The 12,436-nt window shown below is 35.2% G+C and overlaps 1 protein-coding gene across 1 annotated transcript in view; it reads right to left on the bottom strand.

Annotated features, from left to right (window-relative positions):
• Positions 1 to 12,436, bottom strand: part of PREX2 (phosphatidylinositol-3,4,5-trisphosphate dependent Rac exchange factor 2) — a 141,497-nt gene that overhangs the window by 85,108 nt on the left and 43,953 nt on the right. The window contains exons 11-18 of the mRNA XM_053953106.1: positions 11,665 to 11,765; positions 7,805 to 7,908; positions 6,448 to 6,497; positions 5,818 to 5,893; positions 5,009 to 5,081; positions 3,699 to 3,841; positions 3,447 to 3,539; positions 2,104 to 2,252 (exon numbers count right to left, since the gene is read on the bottom strand). Coding sequence (XP_053809081.1) covers positions 2,104 to 2,252; positions 3,447 to 3,539; positions 3,699 to 3,841; positions 5,009 to 5,081; positions 5,818 to 5,893; positions 6,448 to 6,497; positions 7,805 to 7,908; positions 11,665 to 11,765 — 789 coding nt within the window. The remainder of the gene's footprint in view (positions 1 to 2,103; positions 2,253 to 3,446; positions 3,540 to 3,698; positions 3,842 to 5,008; positions 5,082 to 5,817; positions 5,894 to 6,447; positions 6,498 to 7,804; positions 7,909 to 11,664; positions 11,766 to 12,436) is intronic.

The following is a 12,436-nucleotide window of genomic DNA, read 5'->3' as shown; positions in this document are numbered from 1 at the left end:
TTGCTGAAAATGATCTGTCTTTTGTTCATTCACTCAAACACTGACTTCTTACTGTAGCTCCACCTGCAATACAGCTCCTCAAACACAGCACACTTTCTGCAAAATAGTTCTTTGTAGTCCCCAGCCTCGCAAAGAGGCATCGGGCTCTCCCAGCAGCTTGTGCCTCTCCTTGCTGAGTTTTCTTGAAATAATGTTTCATTGCAGTTCTTCTGAGCAGCTACAGAAAGTACTGAGTTTTGTAAAGTAAGAATTATCCAGTGCTGTTTGTATGACTTGTAAGCACACTGTGCTGTGATCCTGCTTGGTCTAAGAACAAGAGTAATAATCCTACCAACAAAAACACAATTCTGAGAATCAATATTCACATCTACTCCTTAAAATAAAGCCCTGAGTTCACCCAAAGTAAGCTAACATACCCTCATGATATCAGCTCAGGGTCTACATAAAGCAACACAGCTGCATTAGCCCTTATCAGACCTAGTTAGGTCATGCATAACAGTGCACTGATTTAACTTTGCAGCCTTTCCATCTAGAGCCAGCTCTGTTATTATTTCAGAGATCTTTGCCCCAAGCTCCATTTCCCATTGCAAAAGTAAACAAATTCAAATCAATGCTGAAAAGAGATTTTAAAATACATTTGGACTGTAGCAAAGTTGATTTACAGGCAGTTTTGAATAAGACAATTGCATCATTTCTTGCACTTCTTTTTTTTTTTCTAGTATACATAATGTTAGGCATTTGGAGATGATTATCATCAGAGGTGAGCTCCAAACTTCATTGATGTCTATATTTTTAAAAATATAATATTATATAGAGAGTATTAAATTTTCACTTGAAACATTTTGTAAATATAACATCATTTAATATACTCATATATTAATTATTGATACCATCTATTTGATTGAATTCTGAAATTGCTTTGAGAACATGCTAATAACTATGAAAGACCATCACTGGCAGTTTAGGCTAAGAATTCAGGAGAGAACTGTCTTCTGTGAACTAGCTGTGCTAGCAGCATTTGCTAACAAAAAGCAGGGAACAGTGAGAAACAAATTTGACTTCTGTGAACTCTACATTCACTAGACCATCTCTCTCAACCTTGAAATTCACCCACAAGTTGAGTCAGAAATTAAACCAACATTTGTATTAAAGAAAGGTTAAGATATGCGTTTTATGCTTTCTACAGTCCTGTGGTCTGGGGGATTTTTTTGGTGGGTTTTTTTTTGTGGGGGGTGGGAACACGTGTTGTAGTATCAGTCCAGATAAGCATCTTTATGCCTTATTTTTCTTAGCTCTTTTTTTCCTGTTCTGGGTGCCATTTTACTTCTCAAGACACCTTTGCTTATTAAGAGGAGAAATAGATCTTCAATCTGCCACTTAACCAGAGCCATTCCTGAGCAAGGCACTCTGTATGCTGTGTGGTAACAGAGGATAGCACCTCTTTATTCTGCAAATTTCAAATAAAAAATTACTCCTGACAAGTTTTTCTTAGTCTTTTTCTTTGTTATGTATAACCTAGAAAAAAACTGCATTAACTTTATATACTAATATGCTCATTTACATATTTACTGAACCTACCTATTAAGCCTCACTCTGTATTTCTTTTACATAACAAAACTTGTGTCTAGGTAGGAATGGGCAAAACTGTGTACAAAAATGCATCTGTTTCATAAAGATGAAGAGCTGTTTATTTCCTCCTGCTGTTCATACAACCAGCACACAAGCTGAAGGGGTCCATGAGACCACAGTCTGACAATGCCAAACCAGTAACTAATCCCCAGACACAGGAATTTGTTTAATACACACAGTGAGAAGTAAGTGATCAAAACTGTCCATATAGTCAATGAAATTTCATTTGAACTTGCAGTACCTGCATGTATTTACAGTGGCAGAGCTGAAGATCTAAAGTACTCATGTGATTCTCCTGCTGACTCACAAATAGGATAAAACAAAATCAAAGCAAATCAAATTGCTTGACTTCACAAAGTCAGATCAGATACAGCATTTAAAAATCCTTTACAGTAGTGCTCTCTGAAGCTCCACTAGTCTGAAAATTCACTTCAATTGTTGTTTGTAAAATTTCCCAGAGGAATGGTAACTTACTCTCGAGGTTTGGTGCTCACAAGAACCCGCAGGGGCTTTCTGCTGTTTAAACAGGCTTTCAGGAAGCAATCCACTTCACTGAAGGGTCGCAGAAAAACCAGGTCACCATTAATGGCAAAGATTTTCTTCCCAACTTCCAAGCCTGCCATCTAGAAAATAACAACACTTGTGTACATGTTCGCTTTTTATAACCACTAACATGTTTTCTTCTGCTGGCATGCCGACCAATAGAAAAAATGACATTCACATTTTCTTTACATTCTTTATGACTCCTTCACATACCATGCACAGGGGACTTACACCACAAAATGTTTCTAAAACTGGTTAAATTCATGTGAAGGGTAAACACTCATTCTGAAGAGAGCTAAATACAAGACCTAGTATTAAGCAAGATTTTGTGACAGTATTACAGTATCAATTCGTTTTTTAGTAATTAACACAACAGCTTTGATTGAGCCATTTATTTTATGACAGTACTTAATTTTTCATCCACCATTTTCCAAAGGGACTAAAGCTTCTTTTCATAAAGAGAGACGCAATTAATACTTTAGTAAGTGAATATATGCTAAGGTCCAAAACAGAGTTTTTAAACTTTTTCTAACATGAAAAGCACCATTACAGTAGAACTACAGGAGTACAAAGAGTGGCTCAGGGTATGGGCAAAGCCCTAGTGCCATCTGAGAATATGGCAGAACCTGACTGCTAGAAATCACCTCATTTAGCTCTGTGGCTGAATTATATTATTCATTTGCTCTTTCTACTTATAATTTAAATTTGTAGTCTGCCATGAGATTTGGAAAGCCTTGAAATCCAAGTCCAAGTTTTTCTCTCATGAAAGAGCCAAACAGGAAGGCTGTAATTTATCCATTCAGGGTCTCAAATTCCAGATTTTATCTAAAGTTTGATACGTCCTTTACTATGAAATATATCAACTGCAACTCACAAACTAGCTCTATACCCATTTAATATTCTACCAATAATGTATATTTCAGTTATGGTTAATGTCATCACTGGAATATTGTAAAATGCATAAAAATATAATTACAACTTTTGTATCATCAATCAATATGACAATTTAGCTGAGCAGAAAAATAAGTGTCAAAACTATGGTCAAAAGAATATTTAAATAAAACAAAAAACTAAAAAGAAAACAAACAAACAAACCGAAACCAACAACAGCAACAACAACAAAAGGGAAAAGAGAAAAAGATTCATAGGCACAGCTTTCTTGGTTAATGTTCACTGTCGCCTTCTACTACTATAGACTCTCCTACATGATGTACAAAACATACATTTGTGATCAAGTAAATACAGCAGGAAAGATAATTTATAATATTCCATACCTCAGCATTTGATCCTTTCTCCACCACTTTTATAATTGGCACCTTATTTTTATCTTCTAAACCAAAACCATAGGTTCCTTCATTAGATTTAATCTGTAAAAAAAAAAAAAATTAAATATTTTTCAGAAAGGCATTAATGAAAACTGAAGTATGTCTCCATTAAATAACAATAAACTCCTAATGTCCTAATACATTGTCACTATGACCAATTTTTTTATTCATCAACGCACACAGTGATGGTGTTTCACTCACCAGTAATGACTTGGCTATGACATTTTCCACTACTTTCAGATCATGTTTCATGAGTCTGTGCTTCATATTTGATCCTTCCATTTCTTCATCCGCATAAAAACGGAACAGCAGTGGTTCATCTTTAAATTCACTTTTCTCTAACACTGTGTATGACAGAAACCCACACATATTAATCTTTATTTTCTTTTTAACTTTTGAATATCATGTCTTTCATGAACCATTAAATACTGAACATGCATTCACATATTGAATGCTAGCAAAATATTTCTGTGTGTGTGAATCTAGTGAAATCTTTTAACATAGACAACTATTGTTATTTGGATTCATTACAGAATTACAGATTCATTACAGAGAGATAGATATCACTAATCACATTTTTTCAACTACAACATCTGGATTCCACCAAGCTGAGAAAGATGTATTAGCCTGAAATAGTTTTAGTGAAAGTACTAAGCACAAGGGTTCTTACTAAAAGAGATTTTAAAACATGATTTTGAAAAGTTCTGCTGGACAGCTGCAGAAGATGCTCACCACCAAGTTGTGGCACTCTCCAGATGGTGAAGCATGCTGGGTTTAGAATTAGAAGCAGGTTTGCGGGGGATGTGGAAGCAAGCAGAACAGACAATGGATGCAGTTTTTGTGTTCAAAAGTCAAAGGAAAAAGAATGAACAATACTGGAGAGTATGTTCTCAACCCCTTGTCTAAACAAACTGATAAAAAATATTTCTTCCTCTTTTCATTTCAGTAAATGACCTACTACTTCAATCCTTTCACTGAAATCTTCCCTCTGATGGTCTTAAATGAGTCCTTGTTCACCTTAATTTTGGTGCTGCACATATCTCTGGTCTCCTCTCCCTTCTTTGTTCTTTGCTATCCTTATGATTTTCTCATTTTTTTCCAATCCACGTTCTCCCATTTTCACCACTTTTTTGAAGCCCTGCTCCTTGATACTTTATTAATTCCCCCCAAAAATTCACAATTCTTTCCTATGTTATTTTTATTGTCTCGTCAGTGCCAACATGCATTACTTTCTTAAGACATTTCTTGCAAAGTGATGAATAAACCTGCCCCCACTAAATCCTTTAGCGGATTAATTCCTCAGCACTTGCTATAAAATTTGATATAATTTTCAGAGTACACAATAGATATTTTTTTCCTTGAAGACTGTAGCATCAATCTCATTAGTGATACAATAGAAGAACTTTCCATCTGTTCTGTAATATCTTTATCAGCCTCTGCATTTCCTTCCAACTGTGCAGATAACATTAAACAGAAAGTAAGCATAGCTTGTACAGAATGTATTTACTTACCATGGTGCATAAACCCATTATCACAAAGAGCTACACCAAATATCATAGCTTCCTCCCTTGTCCGGCAATCCCCCTGTGAAAACACAGTACATTTTTAAAATGTATTTAAAAATATTAACAAAGTGGAAACTGTGCACAATGGCATAATCTCGCAGGGATGGCAATTGCTGTAGATTACATTTGCCACCATCACCTTTATGTATACAATTCTAGCATATATATATATATATATATATGAACCAGTATATACATGTTTATCATAGAATCAGATAGTAGTTTGGGTTGAAAGGGACCTTTATATGCCATAATGCTCTACAATTACAAATATATAGGAAAATACTTGAGTAAGGCTGCATTCTCCATAAAAATTGAACATAACAGAACCTATAAGCATCAAGGTTTTAAACTTATTTTATGGAACTAGTGCATGTTGACGAAGTGAACAGGATACCACGCTGTTTTTTCTCATTCATTTAAAAGGAAACAGAATTAATGGCAGCAAATTGGTACTGACTTTTGCGCGTCTAGTTAGTAATTTAGAGTTTCTCATTTCATTTTAAGCTATGGACAGTGTTATATGCTGAATCACAAAGCTAAGTGTCGTCAAAACATTTCAATTTCATTTCAGATAAGGAAGATAAGCACAATAGGGATGAAAAGCATAGCTGATGACAGCTGATTTCTGTTACTTTACAGGTTTAAGAAGATTACACTACACAAAGTGTTTGTATGTTGTTCTCGATATAGCACTAGCTTTCAAATCAGAATTTAAATGCAAAATATACATAAATCCAAAGGTGTCTACTTGCCTGGGCAATCAACCAATCTATGAATTTGTTAGCCATAACCACAGATTTGTAGGTTCTCAAGTGATAGTCTTTATCCCTGTCCAAAATAACACAAAACAATTTTTCAAAATCAAACAAAAGCTCAGAAGAAAGAGAAAAATAATTGTAGTTTATAAGCAAGTTAGTGCAAGCATGAATTGAGCACTTAATAATGGTTGAGAAGTTTTCTCTGGAGGAAAAAAATAGCAAATTAAGTCTTTCTTGTAGACAGAAAGGAGGAGGCTGATCACAACTTATTTGAGTGATATTGTCACTGGAGTATAAAGGCAGGTGTGCTGTTCTGGGACTATTCAAATGAGGTCATGGTGTCTTAGTAAAGGAGTGCACTAATGTATACAGTAAGCATATAAGCATATCCATCAGGACGTAGGAGGCTCTAGAAGTCCATTTAAAAAAGTTATAGTGAACAGAGTTGGCAGCCACTTAGTGGTTCAGTTATGCTTTTTGTCTTGACAGCATTTCAAGTTTATCCAATTACTCTCAAAAGACCAATCTTGAAAGGATGGGTTAGGTTCCTACATTCAAACACAGTATCTTCAGATCATGTACTTCTTCCAAATGACTCCCTCAGGATTTTCCAGTTGGACTCACCTAATTACTGGGGTGAAGAGACTGTGAAGGCGACAGTACAGTCGTACACCCTGTTAAAGAGAAAGAGGTGCTGAGTTAACCACACATTCACATCAAAGACAAGAGGCAGGGACATAGTAAGGAAGCCTGAATGTTGCCAGTGGATTTAATTTACATAGTAAAAAGATCTGTTCAAATGCCTATGTATTTTCATGTGCCAAAACAATGTTTCCCGATAACAATATTAATGAATAAATTATGAGAACAAAAACATTTCAAATCTAACCTAAGCTTACTGAGACACATGCAAAACAGATTAGCTTTAAGGTAGCATTAAAAAAATTCTGAATGTTTGAAATACTTAGAAATAAAAGATAAATCAATGTTTCCATGCATTAAGGTTGTCCCAAACCCTGGTTGCTATTCTACACACAACTGAGTAATTAAAGTAAAAACCACTGCATTTCATTATATGCATCAATACTTTGCTTACAAATTAGAATTATAACTAATCAATTTAAAAAATGCAAAAAGATTCAAAGATTAGAAATGTTTTCTATTAAAAGCAAATAAATTATACATCTGGAGTAGTTTAAGAAACTACCATCAGAAAATTGTATTTTAAAAGAAGAAAAACACATTAGTATTACTTAGGAAACTATCAAAAAGCAATTATGTTTACAATATGCAAGTATAATGAATAAAACTTGTGTCAAATTAGATTCCATCCTACTTTGCTCTGTCTGGGAGTTCAGTATTGTAGATTCCTCTAGATGCACTTTATATTAACAAAAGTGGAGCAAAAATTAAATTATGCTGCAGTGTAATACCCAAATGCAGACATTTTCTACTGACTCCAAATCATGACAAATTTGAATATTAATGAGTTTCAAGGAAACTTTGATCTATCTTTTCATTGTTATCAGTAACACAGGTGGGTAGTATAACCTATTATGTCTAAACATCTATGTGACTTTAGATTTACCACCTAGATTGGACACTAATAAAGGACACATATTTTAGAGAAATTTGAAAGCAGTTTCCTACATATATCTTTGTATCTATGAGAAGGGACTAAAAAATACAATAGACTGAAACTCAGCTTCAGGATTACCCAGAAACACAAGCAATGCATCCTGCATATGAAACCACTGAATAGCAACTATAACTATATAATAGCAAACTGTCATTTTGTATTTAAAATGTGTAAAAATTAACCAAAAGCTTAGAAATGGAAAACTGAATTTGATTCACATAAATATAGAGTGGTAACTGTGAGGGGATGTTGTTTATCCCAGTAAATCTTACATTACTTTTCAAGCAGAATCTCAATTTCTCATGTGTTCTTCCTAATAATAGCAACTATTTTATTGTGTACCTTGGAGATCACATCCTGCATCTCATTTCTGGGATAGTATGTTCCATCATCATATCGGAATCTGTACAGCATGTGTTCAGGTTTGAATTGGTGCTTATCTGTAACTAAATTAAAAAAAAAACAAAAACCAAAAACCAACTTTGTTAGATGACTTTCTAAAGAAACCAAGGAGAGAGAAAGAGGTCAGCATCATTTCTTCTAATACGAGCCCTAAACACAGCAATAGGTAAATTTCAAAAGGGAGGCCAGGAAGCCCAATTAGATCATCTGCCCTAAGCTCCTTTATGCCACTAGTGACAATATTTCTTACAACGTTTAAGTAGTACAGAAGAAAACAAACAGTTTCAAGTCACAGGGCAAAGGATAAGGAAGACAGGCAAGGGACAGCATGAAAAATTAGGCACTCAAATCTTTTTAGTCTTCAGTGTTTTTGCAGAGCTTATTAAGCAAATAGTCAAATAAGACTTATTTTGCAACTATTCATATTATTCTTCCACATTATTTTCTGTCCTCATTCTTGATGAGGCCAATCTCAGATGATTCAGTAAATATACAAACAGTTCACAACACATTTGAAGAGTCTTGCAGTGGGAACAAAGGAGAGAGGAACGTCTCCCTCTATATACAGCCACCTTATTACGAAAATGCTGATAATTTATTTCCCCGAGGACCTGGGAAAAAGGATCTTAACAGCTGGACTTCCAGAGTTTCACAAGCTTCCAGCAACAAACCTCACAACTTCAAGTGTTTTATCAAAACAGGTCATATGATAGGATACAAAGGTTCTCCTGGAAATGCACTGCTACAGATCTTTCTGAAAAACAGCTGATCCTTTCGATGGTTGAGGACAGGCTTAGGAATTATCACCATCCTAAGATAATTACTTTATTCATTACAGCTTTACTTGCAGTTGTACACTTTAATTTTGGAAGTCAATTTACATGTCATCAACTGATAAAGGAAGGTACTGTAATGCCTTTATTTATCAGAGTAACACACCTGAGCGAGTTAGGTAATTCTGTGCATGCCTTCCTATAGCAAGTGATTAAGCCATCATACATAATTCTCTTCCAAAAATTTAGTTAGGCATCATAAACTTTGTATAGTGAGGTGCCTTCTATCTATATCGTTTTTCATGCCTCTTCAAGCTCTTTAGTATTTCCATACATCATCTGATACACAGACATAAAAACTGAACTTCATATATTAAGTGTCATGTGCAGGAGCAAAATAACATCTCTACCTGTATTTGATATATCTACTAACAGTAAAGCCCAGGACACTATTCCAATTGAACTGATGGTTATTCAAAATAATTCCTAAGCTCTTTCATGTATCCTTGCCTCTAAATACTTGAGATACAGACTGAAAAATTTTCACTTATAATGCCTAACCTAAGTATCTATGTGAATTTTAATGGAATGTGACCATTTAACTAAGAAAAAAATGTCTTCTAGCTCTATAATTAAAAAATATTCCTACTGTTGAAGAACAATAATGTATTCCAATAGATTAATGAATAAAAAGAGTTCTTTATAACCAGTAAGTTCCAAAAATAAAAAAAAAATAACACCATCAAGATAGTTTTGCCTAAAGCCAAATTATTCCTCACTCTTACAGGGTTGTGTTGGGAAGGAACCAGGATGACAAAGCACCTTTCCTTTCTTGCATGCCCTTGACAGACAGAGCAGGCTATGCCCTCTGAGGAACACAAGTACCACTCTGTCTCTGCAGCCCCAACTTACCACAGTGCACCAGAAACTAAGGGAGTAGCTCCACAGAGCTGAGACATAATGGGTTTCAAACACTTAAGCTCACAAAAAGCTGCATTACCACTAAAATAAGAAAGGCCAAGTTGTTTTGTGTGTCATTTCCAACACTGTACCCACATTTATATTGGGATAGGTATTTATATGGCATATGCTACAAAAAGGGAGACGATCAAGGTTTAAACTGGTCTTTTAATTTTTTTGCCAAGGTAATTTTAAATCAGATCATTACATCAGTCCAAGAAACCTCACAGCCACATAAATACCTCTTCATTTTAAAACTATCTGATATTCAGTTTACTTTTGTAACTACAAAGCTCCTTAATCCATTGAGACAAGGCTTCCATCTCTAATCAGCTGCAGTGAGTGGACAAAGTACCTCATACCATTGACTGGTATCAGTCATTTCAAATATCAGAAAATTCCACCAGGTAGCTTTAAAATAGCAGCATACAAACAGATTTTCCCCCTTATATAAAAGTAGAGGGGAAAAAAAGGAAAAATGTAACTTTTCTGTTTGCTAGAGTTCACACATCAGGAAGTACAACAATGTCCATCACAACATGTTTCTGTCATTGCTAGAATGAACTCCAGCACAATGACAATAATGGCCAGCCTACTGAATATGCAAGTTCTCAACAAAGGACTCTACAATATTTGCAATGTAAATAACAGCCAAACATTCTTCCTCCCTTGCTCCCTCTGTGAAAACAGATGGTTCATTCAGCTTTATTTTAGGAATGCTATTTTCAGTGAACTACAGCTGGATTCACTATTCAAAGTAGCATGTCTGGCTCACATTTCTATGCTCTAATATAATTACCCTTTTATCTCATGAAGTTACACAATATTCATTTAACTTTACATTGAGAAAATCTATGGGTGTATTTAGGATATAAATTACAAGATCAGGAGAAGAATCTCTGGCAACAGAATTATTCTATTGAAAACAGTTCAGTGTGTGTAGTAAACATAATAGCATCTGACATTTGAATAATGGTGGAAGAAAACCATGTAGACTGACATTAAAGAAATGACGACTACATGACTACTGATGAATAACCTTAATATTTTTCCTCCTACTCCGCATATGTTTAAAACACGCCCAGCTCAGTGGCACTATGTTTCTCCCACTTTCTTTCCAGTCAAGGACACTAAAATCATTGCAAAGAAATTAAGTATTAAATTAATTGCTGGCTGGAGTACAGAAGTATTAAAATGTATATTGTCAAATATTCCATCTAAATTTACACCCCAGATCTATGATGGCATGGTAACTAACTTGACAGCTTTGTTTTGAGTGACTGTACCTATCATATTCTGTAAAACATGGCTTCAAAACCAGAAGTTTCTTCAGTTTACTTATATGGTCCTGTTAGACTATACCTTGTAATAACAGCAGAGATACGGACATGCTCTTGTAAGAGAAAAATGTTGCCAAAGCAAATTACCTGCAGAAATCAAATCTTCTTACTGGCTAAAAAATTGAACCCTTTCAGTGATACTTCTCTCCACAATAAGCTAAATGCAGAGAGTTGAATGCAAATTTCAGCATCAAAATATCAATTTTAGTAACTACACAATGTAGTGAAGAGAAGGCCTAAAAATTCAAAAGATTAAACTGTTGGGTTACAGATTCATCAGCTCCACTTGTAACATCTAACAGATGAGCAGGCACATTTATCAAAACAGCCAGATGTGACTCACTGTCATGTAAAATTCCTAGTTGAACACTTTTCCTAAAATGCCTGGCCTTAATAAAGGTTAGAATCCTTAGAAGTAGTGTACTATTCTGTGTTTCCCCAGAATTTCTTTTTGCTTACAAAAGAACAGCAGTGTTTCTCTAGATGTTTTTTTCTGATGTTGTGATCCCATCAGCATAGAGAAAATCTGATTAAATCAGTGGAGCCTTTCCCAGTATATCTGCTATGGACATGGACAATGGCCCCATGAGACCCCTGGAAGGATATAGTGCAGATTCTACAACCTGTCTTGTGTTAACAAGACCATCTTTTTGTCGAACAAAATTAAGTCCATTCTAGTTAGAGCAATTATCTTGAAAACAAGTCAGATAAAACGAACTCTATTTACCGTGGTGAATAATGCCATTCTCGAGTAAAGCTTGGCCAAGATGAACACCTTCTTCAGATTTGTGTATCTCTCCGATTTCCAATAGCCAGGACACAAATTCACTGAAAAAAACAGATACAAAAAACAAATTTTACATCTCATACCAGATCTACTGCATGTCCTTCTCCATTACTAGTGTTTCTTACTAGTCTTGTAAATGATTCTTTAGCCTAATGATCCTCAAAATGTCATACCACCTTTAAAAAACTCATGCTTTACAGCTTTTCTATTATTTTGACATAGCCACATATGGTTTCCCATGAGATGTCTTTTCTGCTCAGAAATTTTCCATGCATGAAGTTAACCTGGTGCATAGTAAAGATTTTCCATGTTTTCTGGGATATCCTCAACTAGCATAGCTGCATTTGATCAGACAGACCAATATAAGGCAATCCCAGGCATTCCTACTGCACCTGCCCGGGGCAGGTATGCCAGGATGGCAGAACACAACCACAGTATAAACAGTAGGCTAGTTACTTCCAAGGTGTGTCAAACATATTGACATCCAGAGCATATATACCAAGTATATATTCATGTGCACAAAATGCCTGGCTTCTACCAAAGCAAAGGTGATGTAGTTCAGAGACATTGGATCTACACCACATAAGGTGTGCATATTACAAATCAAAAGTGCAATGAGGTAGTGCAACCTTCACATTCATGGGTTTTAATTGGTGACCCTGGGACCAGCAGAAGCATTCTTCAAAGCAGTTCACTCCAAAGATAGCACTGA

This window comes from Vidua chalybeata, chromosome 1 (genome assembly GCF_026979565.1).
Source record: "Vidua chalybeata isolate OUT-0048 chromosome 1, bVidCha1 merged haplotype, whole genome shotgun sequence".
Taxonomy (NCBI): domain Eukaryota; kingdom Metazoa; phylum Chordata; class Aves; order Passeriformes; family Viduidae; genus Vidua; species Vidua chalybeata.
Note: the sequence above shows the minus strand (reverse complement) of the source record. Positions and strands in the feature narration are given on the sequence as shown.